At 30.7% G+C, this 14,108-nt stretch overlaps 1 protein-coding gene across 1 annotated transcript in view; it reads right to left on the bottom strand.

The window, feature by feature from the left end:
- The window catches only part of LOC109839319, a gene marked incomplete at its 5' end in the record, with an annotated part of 31,860 nt that continues 21,742 nt past the window's right edge, over positions 3,991 to 14,108 (bottom strand). Inside the window, 3 exons of the mRNA XM_020407751.1 lie at positions 3,991 to 4,562; positions 4,642 to 4,796; positions 4,951 to 5,472. Of these exons, the coding sequence (XP_020263340.1) occupies positions 4,559 to 4,562; positions 4,642 to 4,796; positions 4,951 to 5,472 (681 nt within the window). The remainder of the gene's footprint in view (positions 4,563 to 4,641; positions 4,797 to 4,950; positions 5,473 to 14,108) is intronic.

The raw sequence follows: 14,108 nt of genomic DNA, 5'->3' as shown, positions 1-14,108 counted from the left end.
ACTGAGTTGAATTTGAAATTTTGAATAAAACTAATTAACACACTTAGTAAGTGAGCTATTATTTTCTTTTGTTTTTATTTTAAAATTATGGAAAAAGGGGTATTATGAAGGAGGGTTGATACTTAAACCATCTAATTTGTATTTCAATTTTGATAAAATTATCTATGTTCGTATTTTATATTTCCTTTAATGAATTTTGGCGTGCATTATAAAAGGATAAAATTGATTTCCATGCTTGCCACATCACCATTGAAAATCTAAAGATATATTTGGTTTACATTTTCTATGTTTAATTGGTTTGATAATTTATGTAAAAAGATATCTCGAATAGCTTCGCCACATCTATTTTTTCATGAAACTCATTTTAGCCCTAAAGCCTCGGAAAGGAGTTTCAAGTCATGAAGTATGTTTTAATCTTTTTGGTAAACCAACCAAACAACCCCTTTCAAAGAAAAACTCCTGCTCAAGTTATCTCTAATTGAAGAAGGAGCAATAGTCAAAAGAAATATTTTTCAGGACAACTCAATTTTTAAGGAAATCAAATCAAACCGTGCAAACGCAGGCATAACGCTTGTATGTATGTATGTATGTATATATGTATGTATGTATATATGTATGTGTATGTATATGTGTGTGTGTGTTTATGTGTGTGTGTGTGTGTGTGTTTACGTGTGTGTGTATTCACACACTACTATAAAAAAAGGATTGGGGTGTTAAAACTTTTAATTTTCTTTCTTGTCCTCTCAAATTTTAATAAATTCCAATTATGCCACTATCTCTAATTAACCTTTCATTAAATAAATATAGCATCTTATTAATTATGCACCTCCTTACCTTCCTAAATAGTTATAATTATCAATAATATTATAACTATTAATTATTTAAAAATAATATAATAAAATAAGTATACACAATTATATGTAGTAACTAATTGAATTATTATAATAATTACTTATGAATTATAAGAAAATAATTAAAATAATAGTATAAACAGAATAACATATTACTAAATGATATTAAGAATTATACTGTAATTCAGTAAGCAATAAAATAAATAGAATAGATATTTGATTGCATAAATAGTATAATATTATCACATAAATTATGAATTATACTATTTATTTATATTATATTATTAAATAAATAATTTAATAATATTTTTAGAGTATCTTTCGTGCGAAGATTATTACATGACAGTGAATATTCTATACTTGGTAATGATTAAAAACTAACCTACAATTATATATATATATACCTATATATAGTACGTGCTTTGCACGTGAATGTACATGTTTTAAGTTTTGAATTTTTGATTGAATAGTAAAACTAAGTGTTAACAAATAAAATTGTATAATAAGATTACTTAAAAGGAAATATATAAATTATTTATTATTATAAAGTTATTGTAATTGAATGTTTTTATTATAATGATCACATAATGCTAATATTTTTTAACTAGATCCTCCAAATCTAAAGTTGATCTTAGATAAAACTGTCAATTCTATAAGTTCTCTTAAATATGACCCTCCAACTTGAAAATTATTAACTTAACTCTAAATTAACTAAGCTGTATTAATTTGCTATTTTTTTCCTGATGTTCCGTAGATAGTTATACTTAATACCTACAACATATTACAATAGTTGTTTCTGATTATAATTATTTAATAGATAAATTATAGTACTAAGCCGTTATGAACTTTTAGCCCCTGTAAACTTTCACAATCACACTAAACCCTTAATGACTTTTTTGTTTCAAAGAAAAACCCCAATAGTTTTTGAATTTTGCAGATAACCCCTATAAATTAGAACTGGAAAATGCATTAAAAGGTATTTTCAAAGTTATTGGGAGTTTGTAATTTATCTAAAAGATATTGGAGACTTTCTATAAAAGTTATTAGGGGTTTAGTGTGATCTCGAAGTTCATAGGTAAATTATACTAAGTCTCTATGAACTTTTAGCTCCTATAAACTTTTAAAATCACACTAAACTCTTAATGACTTTTCTATTTTAAAGAAAACCCCTAATAATTTTTGATTTTTGCAAATAATCCCTATAAATTTAGAACTGGAAAATGTATAAAAGGGTATTTTGAAAGTTATTGAGGGTTTGGTGTAATTTATCTAAAAGATATTGGGGACTTTCTATAAATGTTATTAGGGGTTTAGCGTGATTTCGAAGTTCATATGGTCTATTTATTACAAAATACTGAAAGTTTATAAGGGTTTACTGTAATTTATCTTATTTAATATTATAATTCTTAGCTCAAATAATACTATTAAAATAAATACACTATCTATATGCTATAAAATATTTATCTAATTTAACTTTTTTGATTATGCTCTTACATATTTTACTACTATAAATATTTTATAAATTTTTATTAAACTATCATTAACCATTACTATTTTTATTATTAATATTAAATCATTTTGTTGTAAAAAGGTTAGTTTTTAATCATTACCAAGTATAGATTATATGGTATCATGTAATAATCTTTGAGAAAGTACTATAAAAATAATCTTAAGTTTTTTCTTTAATTTATTTAATAATATAAGACTAATTATATAGCATAATTCATTATTTATGTGATATTATTAAAATATTCATAATTTATGTGATATTATTAAAATATTTACACAATTTATGCAAATAAATATTTATTCTATTTATTCTATTGCTCATTAAATTATAGTATAACTATTAATAGCATCTAGTTATATATTATTCTATTTGTACTATTATTTAATTATGTTATTATAATTAATAAATAATTATTATAATAATTTAATTGGTTACAACTAATAATTGTGTATACTTATTTTATTATATATTTATAAATAATTAATAGTTATAATATTATTGATGATTATAATTATTTAGGAAGGTGAGGAGGTGTATAGTTAATAAGATGTTGTATTTATTTAATGAAAGGTTAATTAGAGATAATGACATAGTTAGAATTTATTAAAATTTTAGAGGGCAAAAAAATTAAAAGTTTCAACACCCTAATTCTCTTTCTATAGTAGTATAGATTTCTCCTCTGAGTTGCATTTCCTATAGGTGTAAGGATAATATGATATAAAATTTATAAATAATTATTATAATAATTTAATTAGTTACAACTAATAATTGTGTATACTTTTTTATAATATATTTTAAAAAAATAATAGTTATAATATTATTGATGATTATAATTATTTAGGAAGGTGAGTAGGTGTATAGTTAATGAGAGGTTGTATTTATTTAATGAAAGAATAATTAGAGATTATGGCATAGTTAGAATTTATCAAAATTTGAGAGAGCAAAAAAAATTAAAGTTTTAACACCAAAATCCTCTTTTTATAGTACTAGTATGCCACACGTGCATTGCACGTGATGCATATTAAGAACTACAAGAGTTTAAATATTTGAAGGTCAATTAATTTTTCACTCGCCAATTTTAGAATTATTATTTATTAAATACATTCGTCGCATAGAATATATGATACAAGTGCATGCTATGACACAAAGCTTTCTCTTGAATATATTAAGAAACTTTTATTTCTATATATAAAAAAGTATATATTCTAAATTATCTGTTAGTGCAAATTTAGAGACTAATGAACATCAAACATCAGTTGCATCCCCTGACAATTTCACATTTGAAGAAAATAGGAAGAGCACTCAACTTCCCCTAGAGAATCATCCTAAGAAGAGTCCAATCACAGATACTACACCGAGTGAGCGTCGAGGCTTGGAATATGCAGGAAGATGTATATATATGTATGTATGTATGTATGTATGTATGTATGTATGTATATATATATATATATATATATATATATATATATATATATATACAACAAACAATACATACATACATATATATACATCTCAGCTGATTTCATCAGTTGATCAACAGAAGCACAAGAAAAGACTTTTTTTGGAAAATTCATGATGATGTTTTAGGTAAGATATTTCATTATATTTGAAAAATAACAAGTCAACAATTCCTGCTTCTCCCCCTACATACCTGCAGGTGAAGTCCTGTTTTAGATTCTTTTAGCCTTGTAAATGCTGGATCAGATAATAATTTTTTAGCAAATGTTGGTTTTTGTCAGGTGCTACAATGTCTCATTTATCTTCAGTAGACAAAGGCTGATCATTCTGGTTCTCACCATCGTTGACATACAGATGTTTTCATATCCAAAGAGGAAGAAGCTTCTTAGCCATCTAACTTCTTTGTATTCTTAAGAAATTTAAGAGGCATTCCAAGTCCCTCTACCTTTGTTTCACCTTTAGTCTTCTCGCTGTTATGTTTCTTATCTTTATCAGCCACAGGTTTCTTCTCTTTTTCTGCATTCTTTTGATCTTGCAGGTGCTGTATCCAGCAAGCTCCAAGTTCCCATCTCATGAAGACGTTTTCGTCAGTCTTCTCTTCGTCAAGCCTAGCTAGACTGTCATTTAACAATTTCTCTACAAAAGCTTGGCCTACAGTAAGCTCCTCATGCTTTGAGCTCATAGCGTGATTAGCTGCTCTTATCTGCTCTTTTATAGGTTTCGCGTGAAGAAACATTCTCTAACTGAAAGTAGTCAGTAACTACATTAGAAGCAATTATATAGATAGATGAGAACGAAAGATGTACATGCATCCTAGGCTACCTGTTAATGTTTTGAGCATTAGCTCCCCCATCAGGTTGGTCCTCAATATCAATGGCTTGCAAAGGGTCCAATTTACTTTTGTCAAAGTTGTTGACTTTCACGATTGCAATATAACCACAATACCACACATTCATGACGCCCAAGGTGATGAAATCCTATATTAATAACAATGAATACAATTCCTCACAAAAAAGAAAGAATAAAAAAGAAAAGAAAGGAAACAACGAATACAAGAAGAAGAAAAACACTTGGTATCACAGTTTATTAAAAGAGAATAATAGTGAATACAGAGTTAAGAGTTTATCCCACATGAGTTGTTGTCTTTTCAGCAGCAGTGATTCCTTTCAGTAAGTTTCTCTCTATAAGATGTTTGCGGTCCATTCCCGTTTTCCTATTCCCATCAATCTTTGTATCCAACTTGCAGCTTGCATCTGAAGTATCTCTGGTGACAGTAATGTTGAAATCCCCTACTATCTCGAAGTGCAAAATTTCATCTTTCTCAATTGAAGAAGCAATACGTTTTTCCATTACATACTGTATGGAAGCAATCGCTCTAAAAATTGCAACATCTACAAAAAGGCTATGGAGCAGAAAAGCTCTCCTATCTCGTATATGCCTCTCTTCTACAGTTTTGCACAGCATGGAAGTGAGAAGTAGAAACTCATTAGCCCAAGGTATCATGTCACATCTACCATCCCTTCCCCAACCACCGCCATTTCCTCCCCATGTTTCATCTTCTGCTGGGAGGCTAGGAAATATTGATGGCAGCTGAGCAGCCAATGGAGGAACAAGCCAAGTGTTGGCACGATATCCATAAGGTAGATTACCAAACTGTAAAAGTACAAGCAAATGTCTAATAATTAATAATAGAACAAGGAGAAAAAAACAATGGGAGGTTTTAATGTGTAATGTGTATTTGAAGGCTAATATATGTCATATGGAGATGTTTTTTTACATACTTCTACTATTATAATATAAACTTTATGGGGGGTTTTAATTTGTAATTTGCAACTGACTGCTAACATGTGTTGTATAGTGATATCTTTTACATACTTCTACTATTATAATAATACAAACTCTATGGGAGGTTTAAATTTGTAAATGAATTACAATATGATTGACTCACAATGTCACGTCTTGTTCTTAAAAGTTCTTTCAAACTTTTTGCATCTACTATATGAATCTTATTCTTACATTCAGTTATATTAAGAGATTGTAAGAGGACTGTAATTCTAAAAGGTTCTTAAATGTTTACATGGGTTGATACTAGCTCAATAGCTAGATATAATTGCCTCTCTTGATTTTTGAAAATCAATGATGATTTGGTTTTATGATTTAAATTTTGATTTATGATTTCATTTGATTGATTTGTTTTCATTTGAAAACATTTTGCATGATTCCCATGCTCCTTTTCTCTTGATTTCATAAATCTATCTTTACACATGGTTTTTATGTTCTTTAATATGAGACACTACCGACATTCCGCTAACCTCCTTTGGATATGATCGTTGAAGTTCTATTCCATCCATCCTCCAACAACGTTGTTTGTCTATAATAAATAAGAAAACACAAATACTAGACAAACAACATTAGTGGTAAATTGTTTGTTAAACATCATCAAAACAAGAAGGCCAACAATCTCCCCCTTTTTGATGATGACAAAAAATTTACAAAAATGATATATGCATGAAAAGAAATGAATATATAAATTATAATTCACATGCATATAAACAAACAAGATAGATATACTCATAATATTTCTCCCCCTTTGACAACATAAAAAAGGGGACAAAAGAACTATATATATACATAAGTTTTGGTTTCTATGCATATATAGTTATATATATATACATACATAGTTTTTGAGTTTTCATGTTTATAAATATGAAATCATATATTTCATATTTACTATTGTGTTTTTGAAATCGTTGCATAGAATATGCAATTTTGTGAAAATTCTGTATTCTTAGTTTTTGGACTTAACAATAATCATATACATATTTTATTAAGTATATATAATCATTGTGCAAAGTTTCAAAACATGGTTTAGCTAAAATATCAAAATTCACATGTTTACATTTTCGTGTTTTGAACTATTTTGCAAAATGATGATTTTTCACAAATGGGAAATGCAATTTGAAAAATTCTTTTTGTAACATGCTCATTTACATGTTTATATACATTTCCCAAAGTTTTATTATTTTTGAACTTCATTTGTTATTTTTAACAATTTTCCAAAGTCTCAAAAATCAGCTTTTAAAAACCTGTTATACTGTGTATCAGATTTTGGTCGACCGCACCGGTCGACCGCTCATATGTTCAGTCGGCAGTGGGCAGCAGAGAGTTTGTCGGTCGACCGGTGCGGTCGACCGAGAGCTCGAAATTTCCATCGGTCGACCGCACCGGTCGACCGAATAAGTCTCTGTCTGTTTTCTGAGTTTGGGATCTGAATCGCGGTCGACCGCAAATATTTTCGGTCGACCGCCGCGGTGTCAGATCAATCTCAACGGCTATTTTTAGAGCCGTTGCAGAGGTTTTTTTCTTGGTCTTTTTCTTAGCTTTCTCTTTCCTTTGGGGTTTCATATATATACCCCCTTACCTCAGATTTTATAAAAATAGCAAGAGAATGGTTTAAAAGATTTTAACAAGAGTTTAAGCTTATTTTAAGCTTGTTTAAGGGTTTGGTTGAGAGATTGTAACATTGAGTTTGTGCTTAATTGAGTTCTCATCTATTATAGAGAACAAATTTATATTTGTTACATTATGAGTGTGTAAGGTTTTCGGTGAGCTAGAAAACTGAGTGTGTTGTGAAGTTTTCGGTGAACTAGAAAACCGAGTGTAAGGAGTGAACGTTGATCGGTGAGCGTTGAAAACCGACACTGTGATGTTGTAAACGTTATTCAGGTGAGCGTAGAAAACCCGGTTGTGATAGTGGATTTCTCCCCGGGAGTGGGGAGCGGAGACGTAGGACGGAAGGTCCGAACTCCGTGATCATATCTTGTGTTTGAGTGTGCTTTGGCGTTTATTTATACTTGTGTGTATATTTCTTGTCGCCATTGTCATTAGCTCATTATTTATATGATCTACTATTTAGTTCATATTGTTTACCCCTTGTGTTAGTTTTATATCCTTGTATATATATATTCATCATATAGGATATATCTCATTGTTCATATTGCTTATCCTAGCTTATATAGTTGTTATATTTCATACTTGCTAGGATAACTTATTAATTAGTTTTAATTGGCATATAATCGGATTAGATTAGCATAAGACCCTAATCACCCCCCCCCCCCCCCCTAACAATGCATGAATATAAATGTATTTCGTTTAGGCTATAATCCAAATATTGCTCCAAAATTTAGAAATTTCCCTTATGCTCAATGGTTCTCTAAATTTAAAATATTTATTGAATCTAGAAATATTGACTTATGGGAAGTTATTGATTGTGCTTACAATGTGCACACATTGGAAAAATCCAAGTGGAGCGATCATGATAATAAAATGTTTATAATGAACAAGCTTTTGTTAAAATTTTTGCTTAATGCTTTTGACTCATTCTTTTCTAACAAATTTGTTCATTTTGATAGTGCTTACAAACTTTAGAAATTTATTGAAGCACGTCAAGGGGACTTGGAGGCAATCCGACAAGCTTTGGAGGATTCTTTTTCAAGTTCATGTGGAGCATCATGCACACGGCCACAAGAGGATAACTCTTGTGTAGTAAGCGATTCCGATTTTGAAAGTGAATTAACAATTGATGAACTTGCTTGTGCATATGATAGATTAATGCATGTCTATACAAAATTACAAAATAATTTTATAGATCTAAAAAGCAAGCATGTAGATTTGAAATCCGATCACGGGTCGCTAGCTTCCAAACTTGATATTGTTGTTAAAGAGAATGCTATTTTGAAAGAAAACAATGAGTTATTAAGTTTGGAAAATGATAACATGTCTTCATCTATTGCCAGCTCTCATGCTAATAATGATGCCATGATAGAAGTAGAAACTATTAGAAATATGTTTAGTTCTTTTAGAAATGATCATGTTTCATCTACTTCTATTTTCAATGCTTGTATGCATAATGATAAATCGAATCTTGTGAAAAACCGCATATCATGCTTAGATTCAACTTTTAACACATGCATTGATAATCATAAGAAACTTATGGATAAGTATGCTAAATCTAGTGCTATAACTTATAAATCACCTACACACTATGCATACTTGTAAAGCAAAGTTTACAAGTGCTCCATTTGTGGTCGTAAAGGTTATTTAGCTAAATTTTGCTATGATGCACAAAAACATAAGAATATTAATCCTTCTTGTGTATCTCATCAAGTTTCTTCATCACATGTACACACACATGCACCAATTGTACATCATAAGCATGCTAATATGTATCATTGTGATCTTTGTGGCCGTTTTGGTCATTTGGCCAAATATTGTTTTGATTTAAAAAGAAAATCTTATTTTCCAAATATTTCTAGTAGACCACATGTTTTTTGTGATGTTTGTGGTAGATATGGCCACTTAGGAAAGTTTTATTTTGATAATGTTTCACATTTGCAAAGAGCTTCAAATAATTTACCTTTGTTTGCAAATGGTTCCCGTGCACGATCTAATGGTCCACAAAAACAAATGGATCTCTTTCATTACACAAATTACAATCGGAAGCGTCATTTGAGTGATTATTGCTTTGACCGTGTTAGTGCATCACATGTGCCCAAACGGGTTCATAACCTTAGGGCTTTGAGCTTGAATGATAGGGGTCATGTCCCTAAACTTTTGGTACCAAGAATACTTGGGTACCAAAACAAATTTGATTTTAAACCAAGAATTTTAGTGTTTTTCTTTTTCTTTTTTCTTGATTTTGAAAAATTATACTTTAAACTTTTGAACATGAAAACAATTTTTTTTAATTCTTTTGTTTTCATGATTATTGGTTTTGTTTTGATGAGAGGTTTGTATTTATATAACCCTCCGGGTTTATTGGGTATTTATTCCCAAATCATGTTTACCGGATGCTTAAATATTTATATGGGTTGTTACTAGCTCACGAGCTAGATACAGTTGCCTCTCTTGATTTTTGAAAATCAATGATGGTTTGGTTTTATACTCTTAAAAATGATTCTTTTTAAAAATCCATAGTTCATAATTTTACTTTTGAACTATGAAAATTTTGCTTTGATTTGTTCCTTTGAATTCATTATATAAGCACAAATAGATGATTCAAATTTTAAATATGCTTTATAATGTATTCTTTATATGGTTTGATCAAGTTTTATAAAGAAAATTTCTTTTTTTTTATCAAACATTGTTTTTGGACTTAAATCTTAATTTATGATTTCATTAATTAATTTGTTTTCATTTAAAAACTTTTTGCATGATTCTCATGTTTCTCTTCTTTTGTTTTCATAAATCTATTCTTTTATATGGCTTTTATATTTTTTGTTAATAAGACACTATTTTCATTTTGACATATTTATATGTGTTCTCATTGTCTTTTTGTATGTGAGTTGTGTTTAGCATGTTTCTTACTTGCTCACATATGTATGCCTTAGCATTCATTGCATATATTCATTAAGGCATTTTGATAGGGGGAGCAATCCTTATATCTTTCTATGTGTTATACTCACCCATGCATATTGGTAAGGGGAGCTTTCACTCTCTTTCATCTATATGTTTTTTCCCTTTTTGATGTTATCAAAGGGGGAGAAATATTATGAGTATATTCTTTCTTGTTTATATGCATGATATATTATACTTTGTATATTCATTTCATTTCATGCATATATCATTTTTGTAAATTGTTTGTCATCATAAAAAAGAAGGAGATTGTTGGCCTTCTTGTTTTGATGATGTTTAACAAACAATTTACTTCTAATGTTGTTTGTCTAGTGTTTGTATTTTCGTATTTATTCTAGGCAAACAACGAGTTGGAGGATGGATAGAATAGAGCTTCAACGATCATATCCAATGGAGGTTGGCGGAATAGTAGGTGAAGCTATGTACTATTCAAGTTGAAGATCCAAGTTCAAGCTTCATCCGCATGTGCACCAAGTTGAGCTCATTGAAGACCTTCATCAAGCTTGGGTAATTTAGTTTAGGTTTATATATTATGTGTGTTGGTACTCTAAGCTCAATCATATACACACATACACATTTTGGTTTTGTATATATATAGTTATATATATACATATATGTTTTGGTTTGATAGTTTTCAAGTTTTAATATGAAACAATTTAATATAATTAGAAAACATATTTTTGTTTCATACTTATATGCATATATATGATTTCATCAATACTAATTTTATTTAGTTCAATGAAATCATGTTTTAGTGCATTATATGTGTATTTTGATAAAATACTACATTCATTGTTTATAGACTTCATAACAATAGTTTACATCTTTCTTCAAGTCTATAAAATCATTTTGTAAAGTTTTAAAATATAGTTTAGCCAAAATGTTAAAATTCATATGTTTATATTTTTATGTTTTGGACTATTTTGCAAAATGATGATATTTCTCATGTGTATTATCATGTCTAAATTCATGTGTATTATCATGTCTACAATCATTTTCCAAAGTATCATAATTTTTAGAATTTATTTGATATTTTTAAACAGTGTTTTAAAATCAGCAAACTGTTTACAAACCTAAAAAATTTATATATCAGTTCACGGTCGACCGCGCCCATGTTTTTCCCTGAGGAGCCAGCAGAAACTTTCACGGTCGACCGTGACGGTCGACCGTCAGTCTGTAAGTTCTCACGGTCGACCGTCGCGGTCGACCGTAGCCTGGTTTGATTGTTTTCTCAGTTTCAATGACCTTCGCGGTCGATCGCGATTTTCCCACGGTCGACCGCCGATCGCCCAACGGTCATATTTGGTACAGAATCATATTTCTGATTCGTTGGGGTTTTTGGTCTTTTGTTTGGGGTTTTTGGCTGAGGTTTTGGGAGGCTATAAATACCCTATTGATCTCAGTTCTCAAACCCACCTAAGAAGTTTTTAAACAAGAGTTTAACAAGGGTTTAAGTTTGTTTAAAGTGTGTTTATAAGCTTTTAAGCATTTGAGTGTTTCGGTTTTGTGAATCAATTCCACAATAGCTTAAGGAGATCATCTATTAAAGTTTGAGCTTCCAACTATTCTCCCTCCACCTCTTGATCTATTGAGAAGATTTCTAGACTCTTATCTAGCTTTACATTTGCATAGTTATTTGATTATCTTTCTTTAAAGCTAGTTTTTATATTGAGTTTAGATTTAATTTTATTTACTCTCGTTGTTACACACACCCACATGAGCTTATCGTATTTTTATACATAATATATTTGGGTTGGTGAGAGTTGTAACAATTAAGTGTGAGCTTTCATTGTGTTCTCATCCATATTAGAGAACAATCATTTATTGTAATTGTCCTTATTATGAGATTCACTTTGTAATACACTTGTACACCGAGAAAAGTGTATGACGAGAGTCGGGGATCGTCCCAAGAGGAGTGGCGTCAGTTGACGAACCTAGGGAGATGTTGTAACTGAGCACTTGAGGGAGACACGTCTAGTTCAACACTTGAGAGGGTGTAGAGTGGGATTGCAACAATGTGTAAGTTATAGAGTTTTCGGTAAACTAGAAAACCGTATTGTGAGGTGTAAACGTTGTTCGGGTACACGTAAAAAACCCGGTTGTGATAGTGGAGATCTCCTCGAGGTGAGGAGCGGAGACGTAGATCGTGTGGACCAAACTCCGTAATCATATCGTTTGTTTGTGATTGCATTGGCGCACTTACTTTTATGTTCATATCTTATATCGCCTTTGTATATTGCTTGTTGATTATTTTGCCCACTATCTAGTTTAGATTGTTTACCCTCTTATATCGCCTTTGTATATTGCTTGTTGATTATTTTGCCCACTATCTAGTTTAGATTGTTTACCCTTATGATTATATATCCTTACATATATCCCATAGTATATCTCATTGCTAGGATATTTATCTTTGTTCATATTGCTTATTCTTGCTTATATCTTTTGTATATCTATCTTACAAGAATATATTTGCATTAGTTTTTATTGGCATAAAATCAGATTAGATTAGCATAAGACCCTAATCACCATATAAATATATATATATATATATATATTATATACTATATACTACTAATAATTATAATATATATATATAATATGTGTGTGAGATTAATGGGTATCTTGTCAATAGGAGAGGATTAGTATCCCTCTGTGACGGGGCCACTCTAAAATCACCATGCTTGAAGCGATTTATGCGCTGATCGCCTCCGTTACCAACTTGGATTGCTACATATTCTAAACTAACAGCCGCAAGTTTGGGGCTGATCGTCGTCGTTTGGACCCTCCTCGAGCATGTGAAAAATTCATAATCCTAAGACCGTTAAAATTGATACCTAGATGAGGGTAACGAGTCGAGTTCACCCCCCAAACTTGTGTGTTGGGGTTTACGAATATGTAGATCAAGTTCAACGAGAGCGCATCATCCACAATGTAGCTCATCATGTGATTTTAGATGCGTTCAAGGAGCAATCCCCTCCTATGACAATGATCCATTAATTCTCTTCTCTTCTTTCTTCCGTCTGTCTCTCTTCGTTCTCTCTCTAATATTATTATATATAAAATATATATATATATATATTATATAATAATAAACCTAATTTATATATACACAATATTTATGGAGAAAAGATAGAGGCCCCCACAGACCACCCGGCACACTCTCTCCTGGTTTCATTGATGGGGGCGTACATGAGATTTTTTAAAAAAAATCTAATGTGGCGCCATGCCTGTAGCAGGAGAGGGATTGACTGGGGTGTGTCCGGTGTGTACTGTGCGGCCTCCTGTATGGAGCCAAAAAGATATGTTGGAATATTCTGATGAGTTTAGGTAAGATTTTTCATTACATTTGAATAAGTACAAGTAAAATTCCTGTTCTCATCTACATACCTTCGGTAAGTCCTGTTTCAGATTCTTTTAGCCTTGTAAATACTGATCAGATAATAATTTTAGTGAGAAATGTTGGTCCTTTGTCAGGTGCTACGTGTTCCTTCATTAGTAGATCAAGGGAGTTCTGGTTCTCCCCATCCTTGCATACGATGTTTTCATATTAAAGAGAAGAGTTTGGCCTCTAATTCTTCTTTGTCTAAAGAAATTTAAGAGGCATCCAAGTCCCTTAAACTTGTGTCATTCTAGTCTTCTTCTTTCTGGTATTTGTATTTTTATAGCTGCACGTTCTCTTTTTTCTTGCTTCTTTTGGTCTTGCAGGTATGTTCCACAGTCCAAGTTCCGATTCGAGATTTTCTCATCTTGTTCCTTCCGCTAGCATATGTATTTAACAATTTCTCACAAAGCTTGGCAGCAATAAGCTCTCCATGGTTTGAGTCAAGAGTGGTTAGTGCTTTTTTGCTTTTGAGGTTTGTAGAAAATTCAACTGG

Source organism: Asparagus officinalis, chromosome 1 (assembly GCF_001876935.1).
Source record: "Asparagus officinalis chromosome 1, Aspof.V1, whole genome shotgun sequence".
In the NCBI taxonomy this organism is placed as follows: domain Eukaryota; kingdom Viridiplantae; phylum Streptophyta; class Magnoliopsida; order Asparagales; family Asparagaceae; genus Asparagus; species Asparagus officinalis.
Note: the sequence above shows the minus strand (reverse complement) of the source record. Positions and strands in the feature narration are given on the sequence as shown.